Source organism: Artibeus jamaicensis, unplaced genomic scaffold, assembly GCF_021234435.1.
Source record: "Artibeus jamaicensis isolate MK-2021 breed Jamaican fruit bat unplaced genomic scaffold, CSHL_Jam_final contig_1998, whole genome shotgun sequence".
Taxonomy (NCBI): Eukaryota; Metazoa; Chordata; class Mammalia; order Chiroptera; family Phyllostomidae; genus Artibeus; species Artibeus jamaicensis.
In genome coordinates, this window is record NW_026521407.1 from 12,877,497 (window position 1) to 12,897,968 (window position 20,472).

Genomic DNA, 20,472 nt, shown 5'->3' on the forward strand with positions numbered 1-20,472 from the left:
GCAGATTACAAATGATACAGAAGTGTTTCCTTTTCCCTCTCCTCCCTTCCTCACCCGTTTGGATTAATGTTCCTGGGGGGAAAAGCAGACACTACTTTCTCAGTTTTTAGTAAGAAACATTATTTCAGATTCCTCATAATCCAGACAACAAATGCTCTTCATTCCAGTAAACAATTACTGCATAAATGTATAACCTGGATTATAAATACAAGCGCCATCCAGAATTAGCTGGTTCTATAGACTGCATAAAAGCCAAACTGTCTGGATTTAGTTCCAGTTTTGGTATTTAATAGGTATAGACAAATCAGACATCCCTGTGTATGTTTCCTCATCTGAAATGACAGGACCTACCCCACAGTTGGGAGGATTTGAAAGGAAATGCTTAGGGCAATGCCAGACATACAGTAAAGTCTCAACAGATACTATTAGGACATACAACACAGCTCAAGACTAGCTTTTTTTTTTGTATTTTCATTTTATTATCTGCTTCATTCAGCTGTCCTAAATGGTGGTTGAAACTCTGGGTGTGAATTTATTTTGACTACTGATAACAGATAAGTGGTCTCTGGGTGCTTCATTTACTCATACATTAAAATGTACCCCCCCCCATTTTATACAAAAGTAAATTATACCTACAAACTTCAAATTCTGCTCTTTAATTTACCTAACTAAAGTTAGGTAGAGAGGCAGAGACCAGAATCTCCAATACCATGCAATATGTTAATGCTCAGTAACCCTATGCTATTTTAATTCCTATTTTTAGGGGCCTCACCAACACAACAGCATTGCTAAGACTCTCTAACGAACTTGACAACCGCGTCTCCAACACGTTCACTGAGTGAGCAAGCTGGGAAAACTGTTACAGACAGACGGCATAAGGTCAGTACCATCAAAAATTCTCTTCACGTTAAAGCGAAAGAAGGTAAAATGAAAAGCAGGCATAGCATTTCTCTCCTCAATTCCAGAAGGCACATACACTCACATTCCTATACTACACCTTTCCAAAACCAAAGTTTCCCACTGTTTCCTAATCTGCCCATGGCCCACAATTCCCAGTCAATATATCCAAATAAACTTTAAGCTCCTCAAGTAAAAGAACTTTCTTAAAGAAAGAAAACCTCTTCTACCTATCCTCTTTAATATGCCTAACTAAGGTTACTAAGGCCAGAATCTTCTTACACACAAGAGCATTCCCTATACTATGTGAATTCTGTTGTAATTACTTTTCAGGACAATTACAGACTAAGAGATTTCTAAAATCTAAGAGTCCGCATTAACATAAATAATTAAAACAAGGAAAAACTGTTCCTAACAGAAGAATACTAACTTAAAAATGGTGAAAGACATAAAGTTTTTACAAAGTCACTACAGGTATTTTCAGGAAAGAATCATCAATAGATACTAAAACTAATGGATTTGAAATTTTGAGGAGTAACAGATGTTTACATAGTCTCAAAGTATCTCCCAAGACATTTATTACAAAGAGGAAAGAAATTTGTAGTGAAGAAACCTGTTTGACACAACCTTCACTCAAATCATCAAAGCTATTATTACTAGCAGTGGGTCGAATAGACAGCATGCACTCGATACCTGTGCCACGCACTACAAAGGGCACAGCGCTTCTGCGCTGTTCCTGCCAAAAGTATATAACCTGAATCTAATCACGACCACACACCAGATATGCCCAAACTGAGGAACACACCACAAAAAAGAAATGGTCTGTACTCTTCAAAAATATCTGTCTTCAAATACAGAATTCCAGATTAAAGGAAACTAAAGAGACAGGGACGACTCATGATTCCGAATTTTCTTTTGACATTAAGAATATTATCAGCCCTGGCTGGGATGGCTCTGGCCTCTGGAAACAAAGGGTCGCTGACTGATTCCCAGTCAGGGCACGTGCCTGGACTGCAGGCCATGTTCCCCAGTAGGGGGTGCACGAGAGGCAACCACACACTGATGTTTCCCTCTCTCCCACTCTTTCCCTCTGTCTAAAAAATAAAGTCTTTTAAAAATATATCATCAGAACAAGTGATGAAATCTGAATAAAGCCTATGATTACACAACAGTATTCTGTCAAAGTCAATTTCCTCATTTTGATCATTTTAGTGCGGCTATGTAACCACACTAAAATGTGTGGTTATTCTTACTAAATACACAACAGAGCATGTAGTGGTAAAGAGGTATCATATCTACAAGGTACTTTTAACAGTTTAGTAAAAAAATATTTATGTTTAGAAACAAAAGAGGACAATCAGATATAGCAAAAAAAAAAGTTAAGAACTAAAGAATCTGAATAAAGAGTGTATATGGGAATTCTGTATACCATTCTAACTCTTCTGTAAGTCTGAAATTCTGTAAAAAATGTTTTTTAAAAAGAGTCTTAGGAGACATATCTGAAAGCAACAAGCAGACCTTGCTAGGATCCTTATTTAAATAAACCAGTAACATTTAGGGATAATTAGAGGAATCTGAACATGGACTAATTTTTAGATACTAAGGGGTTGTTATATTAGGAGACCATGAAACCATGATTATAAAAAATATTTTCTAAAGATGAATACTGGAGTATTTAGGAGCTGAAATGTCACGATAGTTGATCAGCTTAAGTAAAACAAAAAAGGCAAATACAGCAAAATATCATTAAAACTCTAATGATTGGGTATGTGATTCTCCTCAGTCTTAAGGAAGCTAGCCAATATATCTTTTTTAATGTTTTTAAAAAGAGATTAATCTCTACTCTTCTGTGGGTTAGAGAACTTGAAAATTAAATTGTACAGATCAGATTTTTATTAGGCAATTTACCTGCAGGGCAGGCAGGAAGGTTACAAGTTCGAAAGGTAAAGATGAAGATTGGCCAAAGAGCAAAATAACTCAAGCTCCATAAAGGAACCAAACACTGGATGTCTGGCCGGTCAGAACTGACAGGTTTGCTGCACTGACCACTACTGGCAGCCAGTGGTCACATGCAGGTGTTTAATTTTGTTAAGCAAATAAAATGTAAACTCAGCTCCTCAGTTACTAGTTGCGTTTCAAGTACTCAACAGCCTCCTGTCACTACTGTACTGGAAGGTACTGGAAGGCTCAGAACATAGAACACTACTATCACCACATGGTTCTACTGGAGAGCACCGTTTTCAGAATTTTGGGTGGGAGGGGATCCAACCAGGAGAAAAGAAAAACTTCTTTAACTTTAAACTCTGGCAAAATATACACAGAACAGCTGATTTAGAGACAAACTCATACAAGAATTTCAGATAAGACAGGAAGAAACAACAACAAAAAAAGAACTTTTAGGTTTCAGAGTCCAGATATTTGCAGAAGGCTTAGAGAAAAAAATTCCAGGCTTGGAGAGCAAAGTTCAGTGCCAGCAAAAGAAAGATCCTAAGAAAAACTCCTCAGTATGGGTGCCTCTTTCCCCTACAAAAAAAAAAAATCACTAAATATTCAAAAAATGAGGTCCAGGGACTGAGCTGGACTGAGAACATGCAGATGTGATAAGATGCAATTTCTTCTAAGAACATTACCAAGGGCGTGAGGGGGAGGCACAATTCTGTGCTTGGTAAACTACAACTGCCTAAATTTCTAAGGTGTTCATCAATATCATAAAGCTTTTGGGGAAAGAATACAACTGTAAGATGATTTTCCTATTTCAAAAATGGTTAGTATGAAAGAAGACTATATTAAGATCAAAGAAATATGGTAAAAAAAATTTACCTTCTGCAATATTAGATTCAGAAATCTAAGTTAAATGCTCATCAGTTTTTAACTCCTTAAAGTTTGTCTTTCCTGTCTTGCTTTTGAAACTGTAGTTGGTTTTATTGTCAATATGGCAAACACGAAAAGAGAAAGCATCCATCTTTGCTTAAGGAGAATTAAGGGATACCTGGGTGTTGCATGAAAGTGAGTTAACAAACAGCAAACACTTAGAGCAGTGTGGGGGCACACAATCACTCTGTATTTTAGGGATTTCTGTCCTTTTACAGTTAGATGTAGCTCTGGGGCTACGGTATCATGACACATCCTAGAACAGACTGGCTCTGATGTCATGTTTCTGACAACATACCATCAAAAGTAGGGCAGGCCAATTTGCTTTGTTCAAAACTTATGTCTCTAGAGACATATGTCTTTATGTCTAGAGACACCAGAAGAACTTTCACACATCAAGGAATCAGGAAACCTAGCAATGGTAAGTCAGAACATTAGGGCACATCAGTGATCTAACGACAATAAAAATATTGTTAAAGGGACTGAATGAAAATTAGCATAAAATAATACAATCAAATAAAACCACAGTATTTTTCAGTGTCCAAATCTTTGACTATCTAAAGACTCTCCATTAGCACAATCTCTAGCTCAGCAATCAATCACTATTGTGTTTATGCCTATAAACATCACATAATTAAAGAAGTAATAGATCTGCTTTAAGCCTACTATTTTCAACCAGCAGTTCTTACATTCGATCCGATAAGACCACTCACGGGAAAACAGACTTTTTTATAAGCATACCGGGAGAGTTTGCTTCCAAATAAATGACTTAAACTCAGAACAGAACTCACTCACCAGCTGTATCAGCTGAAAATCAGAACACATTAAGACTTGTTGTTTATGCCAGCATTACTAAGGACTTATGTTTCACAATTAGTGCTTGGCTTTACACTTTCCAGATCCTTCCTCCTTTTCTCATCTGAATTAGGATGAAAAGGAAGTACGTATGAGCTACTGTATTTCAGATGAAGCTGTTCTGTAAATGCTCTATGTATAGTCCTATTTCAGTTATTTATATAAATGAATCTAGTATCTTGATAAAGACTTAATAGGGGTTACCACCGCAGAGTTAAGTCAACAATTTCAGAAAGACCTGCTGATAGCTGGATGCCACCAAGACAGATATTTTTAAGTTAAATGCCCGAAGATTTGGTTAACTTCATATCCCAAATATTTCACTCATCATAATTTCCTTTAAAAGTTCCCAATACCCTCTACCTTCACTAGTATTAATCACAGCAAAAAAATGCGCTCACAGTAGTTACTTCATTAAGCCCTTCCAGGAAACTAGCAGAATGTCACAAAACTGCAGTTGCTGTCTTCTGCAGGAAGTAAAGAAAAATGCTGAAAACGCAGCATTCCTTTGGTTCTTCCATCAACAGGATACCCACCATTGTGTGCTCTGTATTTCAAGCAACAAATAAATATGCCTTTAATCCTTGCTGACTCCACACTTACACATACAGATTTGTTTATACTCCCTGTTGGTCTGAGGCAAGGCCAACCCTGCCTCTTAGAATTCTTGACTCTGGTCATTCACTTCAAATTGTTAAGTAATACATTCAGGAAGAAACCACACAGTTGGAGACAGGGACTGAAGGCTATTAGCTTTGGTAAGCTACCAGCAGACTTTTCAAAGAGAATTTTTCCTTCCTGTAACTAACTATTGACTAGAAATTTTAAAAACTTGAAATGTGACTCATTCTTAGAAAAATACTAATTCATAAGTAGATGAAATATTACATATCAATTTTAGCCAAGCTGCAGAATGAATACAGGGGAGTTTTTATGCCCCAAATCCTACAGATGGGTGTGACTCTCCAAGGTCATGCCTTTTCCTGGATAAAAGCCACTCAGTGGGCACACAGCACCTGAGTGCTACCACAGGTATCACAGGTGTGTCTGCTTGTTAGGAGTAGGGGATGCAGGTCAAAAGCAGAATTTATCTAAACTTTCCTTTCAAAAAACCAGAAATGAGGCTTACTTTGGGGTTCAAGATTATAATACTTAGTGCTGACTTAACATAAAGACCTTTAAAGGATGATCTGAATGTCGTCCTGGACAGATAGCAAGGGCATGGTTTCCTGGTATAGTAACTAAAATATCTGGTTAGTTTCCCTACTGTTAAAACTGTAAAGGTCCCGAAGAAAACTTCATCCTGTGACACAATGTACAGACTTCACAAAACGTTATTTTAAGTGGGAACGCAGTGATTCAGCTCAACCTCATCAATGACATTCACGTCTTTTTCTAACATGTACTAACAGATCTGCTAGGAAATTAGACACCATGCTCTGTTGCTCATTATCCTAGTTGGTTCAATCATTTAAAGCATGATCAGAACTCAAGTGCTACAAATTACAAGACCAGAACCATTTTATTTTACATTTGAGTCACTGGAATGCTTCCTTGTGAACATAACTATCTCAAAAATCACTTTATATTAACAAAGGGAGTTCAAAACAACATCAAAATGGTTAAATGACTATGATTTATTTCCTAACGGCTACTGAGATTATTTGGCAACTTAATGTCAATTCAGTATTTTATATCCTGTTATTTAAGTACAACTTTTATATTAATTGTCTCCTTTGTTTACTTTGTGTTCAACTGTAAGTATGTCATTACTACTGAGGGAACAACCTACGGGGGGAGAACAGGTTTCAGGCTCAGAGGGATTTGAGGGCACAATATACGTAGCTCCTCCTCTAAAAAGAAAAAAACTTTCCATCATCTCAAAACCCTATACTGTCTCACTGTTAAAAAACTAAGTAAGATTGGCTTGATTTTTTTTTATCAGGAAAAGGGTGTGCCCTGGACACTGGTAGATTTCCTTTTTAATAATACACGGTCCTAAAACTTCTCTGGCCTATCTCAAAACACCAAACCCTTTAATCTTCTTTCTTTCATGTCAGGAAAGTTTTCCTCCACTGTCTGAAAAGAGCTTCTACTCCAATTATTTTGGTTTTGTATTTAATCCTGTAATTTCTCCCTAAATTTAAAATCTTAAAAAAAAAATCAAGTTAATCTTTCACATCACAGATTTCCACATGGGCAATTCTGCTTCTCACTTCCTTCAGCATCAACTGTTTCTGTACATGCTCGGTTCTTCCACCCCTTTATCTTCATGGGTCTGCTTATATTTTATCAAGTGTTTTTTGCATGCCACAAATGATGCCAACCGTTTTTCAAAGTTTTCTTCCAGTTCTAATAGAGGAAAAAAACTTTTAAAGTATTTTCTCCAGTCTCTTCCTAGTTCTGTAGTACTTTTTCCAATAATCACACATTTAAACAATTACCAAAAGCAGCTGGTGTGTGCTAGACACTATATTAATACACAGAGAATTCTGCAGCAAATATGCTCTCTTCTACTCACTGCATTAACAGGCATGCAGCAATTACAACAGGGCCTTGAAGTTACAGGCATGCGTGCCTAGCCCAAATATATGTGGTATCTCCAAAAAATGCAAATGCATCTAAAGTAGAACACACAATTTAAGGAAAGGCAGGGCTACTAAGCTTAGGAAAGAACAAAGAGAACTAAAAAATGTCATATATACCCAAATAGGGTATTCATTTCCCAAATAGTCTATTCTCCAAACAGCTCCCCCAACTCCCCCAAAAAACCCTTTGGACAAGTGTTGAAGAGGATGCTAAAATAATTGGACCTCTCATAAATTGCTGATGGAGATATAAAATGATGCAGCTGCTATGAAAAGTAACTGGGCAGTCCCTCAAAAAGTTAAAACATACAATTACCTTATGACCCAGCAATTTCACTCCTAGGTACATATCCAAAAGAATTGAAAAACAGGTATTCAAACAAAAACGTGTACATTCGTGTTCACTGCAGCACTATTCACAATAGCCAATAGGTGGAGAGAACCCACATATCCATCAGCTGGTGAAAGAATAAAATGTGCTATATCCATTCCACAAGGTATTATTCAGCCATGAAGGAATGAGTACTGATACACAGTACAACATGGATGAATGTTTGAGGCTCAAACATTATGCTTAGTGAAAGAAGTTAGAGACATGTATCGTATGACTTCATTTACAGGAACAGGTAAATCCAGAGAGAAAGCAAATCAGCAGTTGTCAGGGGTCAGAGGGAGTGAGGAGGGAGGGACTGCTTCATGGCTCCGGGGTTTCCCTCTTGGGAAGATGAGAAAGTTTTGGAACTAGATACAGGTGATGGTTGTACAACACTGTGAATGTACCAAATACCCCTATAATTTGTTCACTTTAAAACGATTAGTTTTAAGTTATGTGAATTTTACCACAATTTAAAAAGGCTTTTAGTCCCATTAAAGTATAAACTCCTAGAAATTATATACGCATAATATATACTTCAAGTAGTCACTTTACTTAGTTTATGTAGATATTTAAAATTATAAATTAATTTTGAAATGTTTTTCTACTCTTCACCTTTCAGAAACCATTCTATTTAAACTCTCCATAGGCATTTTTTTACATGAAAGTTTTTGTTGTTAATCCATTATGGTGCAACCACGGGAATTTTATAACATGCCTTGAATTTCTACTTGTATATTATGAAGTTGTTTCCATTTGCTTGGATTATGATCTCTAGGAACATACCCCTAAGGAATTGCTTTTTGAGGAATATTTAAAATGTTTGCTTATAATATTCAACAGTTATAATTGTGAGGCCATACAGAGAGGAATAATTATCAGATGTGTTAAATTTACCTCTTACCAATCCAGACAATTTCAAATAATGAGATCCATCCAAAGTCATCTCTTTGTCAAGGTGAGTGTATACAGATAGTCTTTGGCTTTACTCTGTCCACTTTGTGGGCTATTATTTTCATTATTGATTTTTAGAGAGAGAAAGGGGGAAAGAGAAAATCATCAATTTGTTGTTCCACTCACTTACGCATTCATTGGTTGATTCTTGTATGTGCCCTGACCAAAGACAACTCACAACCTTGGCACACAGAGGGACAATGTTCTAACCAACTGAGCTACCCTGCCAGGCCCTTGGTGGTTTTTGAGCCCTCTTTCTTAGATGAGCAGCTGGTCAGAAATAGATGAAAGCAACTCACAACCCAATTCCAATTTTTCATCTATTAAGATTCCCACAATTTCAATTGATGGGAGTCATCAAAAACTGCAATGCCAGGACCCTCAGTGTGAGAGTTCTTCCCTTCCCTACTGCAGAAATGGACTAGATATTGAGAAGGAGGAAAGAGTCTGGTATAAAACTTCCATAACTAGGTAGGTGGTGGCTTTTTCCTTTAGCATGGCACATAGGTTCAACTCAACTGGATAAAGGGAGACACTCCTCCAGTGCAGAATGAATTACTTTAATTTAGTAAATGAGGTAGTTGAGAAAAGCTAAAAAGACAGAGCTTGGATTAAATATCTGAGACATTTTCCACAACAGCACACTGCAAAATTTAAAACATTTTAATGTGATGAAAAGATTTTAATGGACTCATTTCCTATTCTCTCAGCTATATGCTTTAAAATCTGATTTACTTAATTAGAACTTAAAGAAATGTCCTTATTTACCCAATGATTCAGAACAGGAAGTACTAATATTACAATACTTGGATGTTCTGCTTCCCAAGCACAATCCTACAAGTTTGTAATCATTTCCCCTCAATGGCTATGCTAGTCAAACTGAGCAAGCATGTTCTACTCCCACTTTCCTCCTCCCTAAGCACAATTAGCTTCCTATAGTTCTATTCAACTTTTACATTAGTATAAACACAAAAGAATGCATAATACAGTGAAATAGAAAGCAGAAGTTTCCTGCTTTCACAAGTGGCTGGAACATGTTCATTCTCTTGTCATCAAGGAAATATCTACAGAGAAGTTTAAGAAGTTCAGCCTTATGAACAGGATATAGATAATCCTGGTTCCAAGTAAATCATCTGACCCCAATCATTCTGCACAATTTTCTAGTGGGAACAGGAATAAAGCCCTTTAAAAACATGATCTAAATAATTGTTTAAGGCATTAAAAAATATCAAAATTGGGCTCACTGGCCCTTACTTTTCAAACATAAAAACTACTGACCTAAAAATAAACTACTAGTAGAATGTATACAATCAAAGAACACCACAGTATATAAACAAACTGGTGTACTTTGTGGTTCAAATTACACAGATCATTCACCAAAGGAGGCGAGGTACAGCCCTGGAAAGACCAAGTACTAGTCTGACAACCCACTTGTTAGCTGTGTGACTCTGCAAGCTGACTGCTATGAACTTGTTTCCTCACCTGCAAATTCTCTTTCTACCTACCTGAAAGGACTATCTTGCTATTGAAATGAGAGCATAAACATAAAACATTTCAGAGTGTTCTTGGAACACAGTAGGTAAACAGCTATTTATTCTGATCTTGTGGATTTCAGGGCAATTAAGATTTGATGGATATTATTCCCACTAAACTAGGACAAAATATCTGAAATCATGTCTTTCATAATACAAAAGACACAAAATCCAAGTCTGACAGATGGGTTCTGCATAATACATTCAGCTCCAAACCTGCTGCCATCCCACTGAGTTAAGAGCATTAGCCACAGACAATTGGTGGGGATGGAGACAGGTAGTTTACCGAGAGCTATAAACTTTGCCATGATTTACAAATTGATTTATGAAGTAGTTTTTTGTGTGTGTGGCATGCATGTAAATGATTTAGAGAAATGGTCTCATTTTAAATATATAGGACTAAAGTATCTCTCAGCAATGAACTCATTTCCCCTCTAAATGAGAATATTTACTTCAACATTACCATCTTATAGAAGGACATATATAACAAAAACAAAAGCCTGACTAACATCCCACAAAATACCCCCTGGCTGGTGGGTATTTTATTAGATAATGGTTAGGTGTCCCACATATTTCTAACCAAGAAACACCAATTAAAAATGTACCAATGGTACATAATGAGTGCTCATGGTATGTAGTACAAGAGTTAAAACATTCTTTTTGGGGGACACAGTTTCAGAGCAGGATCAGTTTTGTATCATTAATATCTGTATTAAATTCTGCACAATATCAAACATTAGGTAACTGTACATGGACAGCCTTTGTCAACTAATCAATGCAAACACGACTGTAGGAAGCTGCACTCAGTCTTGTTCACCGCTCTGTTACTAGGCTAACACAGTTGTTGACACATGATAAATACTCAGATATTAGGTAGATATACCAAATATTTATGAACCATAAAAATCTAGGTGTGTAAATTAAAGACTGAGTCACCGGTTCCAAGATACCTGAATAAATGTACAGAACACAAATTATATATCTAACAATGAAGGCTCTGAAAGTGCTACACCAGAACACTTTTCACATACGTGACCTCAGACCTTTACAGAAACTCTGTGAGGCAGTTATGCCTAGTTCACACAGAAGAAAGGAGAGGTTAGTCTTGACCTGCAGTCTCCAATACTGTAACCACATTTCATAAGCCATATGTAGTACTGAGCACTTGAAATGTGGTTACTGTGACTGAATTTATTTTAAAATCTAAATTAAAGTTACTGATGGTCAATTATTTACGGAAAACTTAAGCATGCTTGGAATAACCTAGGTTCACAAATCTGCTTTTCCAACTGTAAATTTTATAAATGCAAAATACATATAAAATATTTCCAATGAAAACAGGGTCGGAACGAAGATGTGCTCTAAGTGTAAAACACACATCAGATTCTGAAAATTCAGTGGCTTCCCCAAAAAATGAATGTAAAAGATCTCATTTGAAAATGTTATACTGACTACAGGTTGAAATTGTAATATTTTGGGTATACTGAGTTACATGAACATACTAAAATTATTTTCACCTGTTTTTGACTTTTCATATGGCCAATGAAACATGTAAAATGACATATATGGGTCTTAGTATTTTTCTATTGGACAGCACTGGTCTTGACAACCCCCAAGCCCCCATTCTGTCTACTATACCATATCATTAGACACATTTTAAACCAGTATAGAAATCACTTCTTAGAACAAAGTCCAACCAAAAAAGGGATACTAGAATACTGTATAACTTCTCTTAAGGCCAACCATTCTTTTTTGAAATAGTTTGTGTCAGTAAACCTATGTTCAAATCCCATTCTGACACTGTGTTTGAGTTTCACTTTCTTCAACTGTTTAAGAAGGACATCAGGAGCCCTGGCTGGGTAGCTTAGTCAGTTAGACCATCATCCTAATACGCCAAGGTTGCGGGTTCGATCTCTGTTCAGGGCACATATAGGATCAACCAATAAATGCATGAATAGATGACACAACAAATCCATGTTTCTTTCTCTCTTGAAAATCAATTTTTAACAATTAGGAAAAAAAAATGTTGGAGGACTAAATGAAGACCTGAAACTAGCCAGCCACATTAATAAGATACAGCAGGCTCTCACAAGAAGTCTGCTGCTCCCTCCATTCATTAGTCATTGTTCATCATCACCACGTCCCCAAGAGGCAGTATCTAACTAACACTTTCAAACGATGTTTTAATTTTAGCTAACAAAATGTTCTAAACAAATAAATGTGGGTGGTCAGATAAATCTTCTTTCTCACAAAGCGCATCAGTATGGCCTATAATTAATTGTGCAGTCCAATGTCACAGTCGACAGACTCATGTGGCTATTTACATTTAAATTAGTTTAAAAGAACTAAAAAAGTAAAAACATTCCTCAGTCACACTAACCACATTTCAAGTGTTCAACATCCCTATGTAGCTAGTACAAGTTTTCATCATGGAAGAAAATACCCATGGACAGTAACCCTCAAAAAGCAAAAACCACATTGATAACAGTGACAGAAAAAAAACAAAAAACCATCTTGTGAAATATAATTCAATAGGCTGAGGTTCCTGAAATCAGTATTTGGTGTTTTACTGCATACTAAAATGAACATGACTGAGGTTCCACATACACAGACATACACACACAGTTCCATGTCTTAAATTATTTCCTAGGAATAAAAGCAGGTCACTAGAATTAGCCACACCCCCTTAATCTGAGTAAATTGACCATTAGGAAAATTCTGAAAAACCTGATACATCTTAAACCTGGAAGCTATTCCCAGGGTAGACCGCAGCATAATTCTAGGCAGGTGCCTCTCTCAGGCAGTACAGGTAAGCATATAGCATAACCCAGCCATACTTAGCATGGCTTTCTCTCTGCAAACCAAAACCATAGCAGGAACTCCTACCATTCAACTCACAACACAATCCCAGACCCATTTATGGATTAAGGGGAAAAGAACAGGGTGGGATTTTTTTATTGCAGACCCAAGGAACCTGGGATACAGGAGAATGTATCAATTGGCATAAAGATACAGCCCTTAATGTGCCAAGAACTGAGAATTGCAGGCAACATTTTATAAGTATAGCCTAGGATTTTTCCTCCAGAATCTGCAACTCTTTAACGTCTTGCTCAAGTAAGCATTCATCTGTTGACTCCTATCAACCTAAACATCCTAAAAAAGAAAAAAACGAAAAACAAAACAAAACAAAAAAACTTCATAACTTAAACTATTAATATTCATTTGCTGTATACTCAGTCCCAAACCCCAATGACAGATCCTTCAGCTGGCCATAGTAATTACACGTTATAAAAATTAATTCATATACAGTTCACCTTCCAAAGCTTTCACAAGCTAACTCTACATTCAAGTTCCTCAATTCTTGTTCCTAATTTTTCTCCTAAGTATTCAGGGTGTTTCCTGCTTCTTAGCTAACTGTCAGGGACTCAGAGGTCCAAGACCTAAAATGCCAATTAAAATAATCCCTCTTAATTTTTAAAACAGGAGATAAAAATTGAGGAGATATATTGGAAAAGGTTGGCAACTGGGGCTTTGCACAATTAGTCATTACCAATTGCAGCAGCAATTTTCAACACTTTTCATCTCATGACACACAAACTAATTACTAAAATTCTACAGCACACCCAAAAATATCATTTTCGCTGATCTGGACTGCTACTGTTGCACTGGCTGCTGTCATTTTTTTCTATGATAAGCTAAAGGAAACAAGGTCAGTGCCCCTGACAAAATAGATATTGCATATTTTTAAAATTCTTGTAGGTGAAAATCACTGAGCTGGAGCATACAGTCACAATAGCAAGCTTAAGTTCAGGTACGGCACATTACTCCAAAATATGGATGACTGAATTCTTCAAGCGTAATTGGAAAGCTGCTTTACACTCAACTCTTCAAATTATTTGAGGAGAAAATGGTTTCACTCAAGTATCTGCAGAAATTCTGAATCCCTCAGAAGTCAGACCCATATTAAGTGTCTTCAATTAGTGACAAGGTTGGATTCCAATTTTTGGGATTATTTAGCAATTCTTATTTCCTCTTTAACAGAAATGAAAAGCTATTGCCCAAACCACCACTAGTCAAGATATGAGATTTACTAGTGTTTTACCTCTGCCTTACAAACAGCAATTGTACCTGCTTCTTGTGAACGATTTTACAAACACCTGCCTGCAGAAAGATTATGCATTAGATGCACGGTATTGTGAGAAGCCTGTGTTTTCCTCCACACCCAAGGACATTCTTCTCCTAACATCCCACATCTATTTACACCACACTTTAACAGAAGTAACCATAGTAAATAAAACTTTGGATTAAGCATAAATAACTTCTGCATTTATTTTTGTCCCTTAACCTTTTTTAACCTATTGTAAGTGTTCCACCACTTCAGATGAATGATCTGAAAACCACAGATGGATGAGGGAAGAAAGCATTACTTAACTCATTTTGAGTAAAAAATATTCATTACATTTCAAGATTTAAAGAAAAAGAATTTCTTGATGATGTAAGCAAAGGTGATTAATACCTGTAAAAAAATATATTATGTTACTGAAAGTCTGAATAGTAAATCTTTTTACTAACGAGAATCCTTTATGCAGGTTAACACCAATAAGATAAAGTAAATAAAATTAATCTTCAGGGGTAAAATGTCCAAAAGGTCATTAATATTAGTGTCATGTCAAACCATGGCATCTTTTATCATAAAATTAGCCTTTCAGACGATTGAGCTGAGGCAGGCCTCTTTAAGGGATATTTGAGAATAAAGAAAATTAATATGAATAAATTATTTCAGCCAAAGTGAAACCAAGACTGGTGAACAAAAAGATCAGAAGATCAGGAAAGACTTAATTCAGTCAAGCCCTCCAACGATCACCTGTCTGGGCCCTCCATGGCATGATGCCAGGTAAGACAGTACATTGCCTACAGGACAATGCACCACGGGGAAAAATTCTAGAACCTACTAAAAGGAAACCAATTACAAACCAAATAACCTTGTAGCGTATCTCAGAACAGGTGTGCTCTATCCCCAGGGCTCCGTTCAATTCCAGGCAATCTTGAGGAAGGGAGGTACTCACGCCCACAACTGCTAAACTCCAGCAAACCCCAAGATAAATCTCTGAATAACTCTTTCCTACCTTCTAGAACTAAGGAGGGGATAAGAACCACATCATCCCAAAGAAATCAAGAAAGAGGAAAATAAGCGAGTTCTACTGGGGACCTTGACCCCACAGCACTCTGAGAGTGACACCGCCCTGAGAAATACGTTTCCCCTATTCTATCCTCCCTCGGTTTCTTCAGTGACTTGATCCTACTGCCTCGGGAAAGGCAAGAGGCAAGCCACTGGCGTCCCCCGCCCCCCCCCCCACCCGGGGAAAGAGGCGTTTTTCTCAGTTGAGAGCCGCAAAAGGAGGGGGAAAAAAGGTTGCTCCTCCCCAACCCACCCGCCCCACAACTCCTGGATGCAGACACGAGTGGAGAAAGGGAACAGAAGAGCAATGGGAGGTGACAGCCCTACAATGGCCTAGGCGATGAGATCCTTGCTCCGGAAGAAACGCGGAAGAAACGCGGGAGAATCCCCCCCCCCTCGACCTACCAAAATGAATGAACTGAATAAAACTGGGGTGGGGTGGGGGGGGTTAGTATGCGCAGTTCTTGCAACCTTGTAAGAAAAGACAAAAAGGCCCTGGAACCCTGGGCTGGCCCCGCTGCCCTTTGCACCCCGACTCTCGTCCTTTCCACCCAAACCCCACACCATTTAACCATTTAAGCTTTCCAAGATAGCGCCGCCATCCACCACATACTCCAGACACCAATACCCCCCCACCTCCGATCCTGCTCTTTGCTTGGGCCCAGACTACAGCCTTTTCCTTCTTACCACCCTCTCTACAGCCCTCACTAGCCCTGGCCGAGCCGCACCTGGAGATGCTCCTGAAAACGAATTGGCAGAATCTGGGCCATGGCGCTGTCGGGGGTATGGTCTCCTCCTGTCACTGGGGCTGCGGGGCAGTGGCTGCCCGGGCTCTCCTAGGGAGAGGAGGAGAAAAGGGAGCGGGTAGGCTGGGCTCGGCAGGATACTCTCCGGGGACGCAGGAAACTGGCAGGCAGACGAAAGAGCTCGGGTCGGGGGCGGAGGCTCCAGGGTCCGGTAGAGCCGCAATGGCGGAACCGGGCGCAGCGCAGACTCCGGAAACGGCTGAGCCCTGCGGAGGGATCCCGACGACAGAACTCCGCCCAAGACACCTCACCCCTCTCCGTCTTATGTACCCCTCCACGGAGTGCCGCGGCACGACGGGCGCAGGAATTCGGGGCGCAGCGCGTTCAAAGCTTCGCTTATTGCTGCGAGGGTAATCAGAGAAAGCGAAGGGACTACTTTTTTGGACTCATCACTTTCCCCAGCCTCCTGCTTTTCCCTCCCCCCCCCTTTTTTTTTTTTTTTTTTTGCATTTTGCCACATCATGCGACTAGGGGTAGACTACGCCACTTCCGTGGGCGCTTTAGGTCCCACCCGCGTACTTCCGGGTGCACGTGATGCTGGTCAGGAAGGTCGGCGGAGTGCTGCCAGAATGCAGAACGAGTTTTAGGGAAACGTGGAGCCTCCCAGGATTGCGGTGGCTATTGGGCTGCCTTGAGGGATGGCGGTGGTACTCCCTTCCCATGTGGGCCCTGCTTATTTAAACTGAGGCCCTTAGGAAGAGGACCTGGCGTGGGCAGATGGGCGCAACCTCCCGCCCTCTCTGTGACTCAGGGAAACGGCCTCCCTGCAGAGCGCTCTCCTAGCAGCTGGCTGCAGCACTCCTCCCCCGCCTAGTTTCATATAGTGGGTGTTTTCTTACATCGTCGGGAGGGGGAATGAATTGGGGTTTAAAATCCTCCGTGCCCTTACGAACGCCCTTGTGACGGTTGGAGAGCTGACGCTTGGGTTCTAACTAGAACTATCAGTCTCTTCGGGTGTTACTTAAATAATCGTCTCACGGGGCAGTGTAAGCCATTTCTGAGATATCTCACGCTGGCCTTGTGATAGCTTTTCTTAAACGTTTCTTGCGGACATTTTGGGGGATGATATGTATGTCGGTCTATCTTAATTATAAATTTGTCTGGTGTTAAAGGAGTTGAGTATCAGATACGCTATAGAATTGAACCAAAATTGTAGCAGGAGGATTTGGGATGGGGGCTCACATCAAGTAGTAAATCTCAAAGATTTAGGTAAAAGGTTAAGGGTGTTTTGTAAAACCTTAAGGTTCTTCCTTGGTGTGACTAACGTACACTCTTGGACAAAAGGACTAACCATTGGCGGGACCACCTGCACAGTTGTGAATTAAGTTTGGGCATGTAAATATTGAAAAGCTAGAGTGTCTGTTGTGCCTTTTAAGAGCATGAAGGTACCAATCATTATCTATTAACCTTCCCGATACTTTCTTGCTAAATTAGAAGATGTAGTATGACATAATAGCACAAATACAATAAAATATAGCATTAAGTTCTGTGCCTCTCACCTTCATGAGATGTGATTATTTTTCCAAAAGTAGAAAGGTCTCGAGGAAAAACTCAAAATATACAGTGATTATTTTTAGTGTCCTTTCCAGCTACATGTAAAACCCTATTAGGTGTAGAGTAATTTTGTCTGTTAAGCAGTTTTGCCTAGAGAAGTTTGCTTAATCATTTAAATTGCTTTTCATGTTTTTCCCAAAACATACCTCACATACTCGGGATGAGAGAAGAATCTTTGCAGTTAAGAAAACAAAGACAGAATGTTCCACAAAGAAAAGCTGTACCACCATATCGTAGGAGTGAATATTTATGTTTGGCAAAATTTCATCCTAGTTTTATTAAGCTAAATTGGTGAAGATACTGTGTATTTTGAAACATTTAAAATGACCTTTCTAATATCAAGTTTAATAGCTGCTTTCAAACCTTTCTGGAAGTAGACAAAATCTGAATTAAAAATCAAAAGAAGTTACTGTTTTATTACAGTAAAAGTACTAGCTTAATTAACATTTCCAATCTCAGATTCTGGAGTATAAGAGTTATATCATGAATGAGCCACAGAAATTTTCTTTACAATAATGTATTTTTTGAACTATAAGACGAACTCCCCCGCCCCAATTTGGGAGGAATAATGGTTGTTAATGCTGCTGTTGAGTTCTGTGAAATATTATGTTAAGTATTTTACAACATTTTTTGCTTCAAAAATTTTTTGCCCTATTTTCCTCCTCCAAACCGTAGATGCATCTTATGGTCTGAAAAATACGGTACTTGTTTTCATACAGACCTGTAATTTCATTTAGAATCTCTAGAGCAATTGATTTTAGCTTGAATATTTAGTGTGGAATATCTAACCAAAAGTGTGCTGAGGTTGTGTTAAAGTAACTTGCTGTGTTACACAGAAATGTAATGAATACATTGTTTTCAGAAATCATTTGGAGAGAAGAGATCACAATATACCAGCTCATTCTGAAGTGTATCCTTCAAATCAATCAATTTTTTAAGACAAAAAAGTTGGTCCAGACCAGATGATAAAAATTTTAAAAAAAACCTGTGGCTTTTAAAAAGCAATAATTTTGGCTGAAGTAATAAAAGAGGTGTTTATGGTAGTATGCTCTTCTTGCTAATGGTGTGGGGGGAACAGCATCAGTTCTTGGTTTAGAAGCCCCAGAGGCCGAATCACTGTTAACCTGAGCAGTAACTGAATGACTTTAAGGTATTATTTTAAAACAAAAGGAGAAGAAGATAACATAATAAATCAGAAACAAATGCTGTGGGGTCCCCCCACCCCATGATAAAGTCTTTTTATAAGCCTACCATGGCCAGGTAGCTCAGTTGGTTAGAGCATCATCTGATACACCAAGGTTGCATGTTCGGTCTCTGGTCAGGGCACATACAACAAGCTACCAACGAATGCATAAATAAAGTGGAACAACAAATCAGTGTTTCTCTCCCTCTCTCTCTCAAATAAATACATAAATAAATAGTAAACTACTACTAGAAATGTATCATCATCCTGGCTTTTGGTTTCAGAAAATATGCTATTAAAGTAGCCATTTTTATTAAGTAAATGGTGAAGTTCGTTCAATTTGAAACTATTTTTTTTTAGCTTCAGAATGTTCAATAGTAGGGTCATTAGTGTGGGTTGCATGCTATTTTGAGGAGTGCCAGTTTCTCAAACCCTATAGGAGAAAACTTTATTGTACCCCTATGTTATATTTTTTTAAGGATTTTATTTATTTATCTTTAGAGGGGAAGGGAAGGAGAGAAATATCAATGTATGGTTGGTTGCTTCTTGTGCGTCCCCTGCTGGGAACTGGCCTGCAACCCAGGCATGTGCCCTGACTGGGAATTAAACCACACTCCTTTGCTTCGCAGGCTGGCACTCAATCCACTGAGCTACACCAGCCAGGCCTATGTTACATTTTATACCAGTAACAATGATACATATATCTCCAACAATAGTGACACCTCAGAAAAACTTCATTGTACAAGATTCCTCTGTTCATCTTCAAGCAACCCCAGAATCAAGGCCCTGCCTTTAACTTGACCTTTTAAAAACAACCTAAATTAGCTGCAATGCAAAAGCCAAAAAGCAAAGGCAGTTCTCAAACACTGAGATTACTATTAAAGCTGACTTTAACCCTAACCCACTGTACCTACCAAATATTTAAAACTCAAATTTTAATGAAACCAAACAGGATATAATGTGGCATCACCCAAGTAAGATAAGTGGTTTTGACATTTAAACAGCAGCTTAGAGCCACTGGGAAGAATCCCAGCAGAATTAAAGAGCAGCACACATCAAACACCCAGTAAGTGGCTCAGGTATTAGTCAACACGATAGTGCCCACTTTATTTGGGGCCTGTACAAGGCACTGATTCTAGGTGCCTTGTGTTGCTCACCCAAGGAGTAGCACAACCTTATGCTAAGTGAAAAAAGCCAGTCAGAGGAAGACAAATTCTCTGATTTCAACTCATAGGTGGACTCTAATGCTCCAACTGAACTAATAAGCAAAACAGAGACAGACTGATGGATAGAAAACAGGCTGTCAGCTGTGCCAGGAGTGGGGTGAGGGATGGAGGGATTAAGCAAAAAAAAAAACTAGAACTCACAAGAGTGTGGCAACTGGGGGGGGAGTGGTGGGTGGAGATGGAAGAGTGTATAAGGAGGATAAATAGTAATGGAAAAAATACAATAAAAAACTATTAAAAATAAATACAAGGCAAGAAAAAAAATTCATAGCCTTTTTTTAGAATATGGACCTAAACTTAATAATCATTCACTTGGGCTTGTCCTATATCTAATTTACATGGACAAGTTTTATGATGTATCATGGATGGCTGTAAGATCTAGTGAATCTTTATTGTGTTACGACTGAGCATGTTCCCAGTGAACAGCCTGTGGGAATACAATCTGGAGTCTAAT

At 38.5% G+C, this 20,472-nt stretch overlaps 1 protein-coding gene across 2 annotated transcripts in view; it reads right to left on the minus strand.

The window, feature by feature from the left end:
- CLTC (clathrin heavy chain) overlaps nt 1–16,237 on the minus strand; it is a 61,505-nt gene extending 45,268 nt beyond the window's left edge. For both annotated transcript variants that reach the window (XM_037163575.2, XM_053655091.1), the window contains exon 1: nt 15,978–16,237. In XM_037163575.2, coding sequence (XP_037019470.1) covers nt 15,978–16,019 — 42 coding nt within the window. In that variant the 5' untranslated portion in view covers nt 16,020–16,237. The remainder of the gene's footprint in view (nt 1–15,977) is intronic.
- Nucleotides 16,238–20,472: the final 4,235 nt, after the last annotated feature.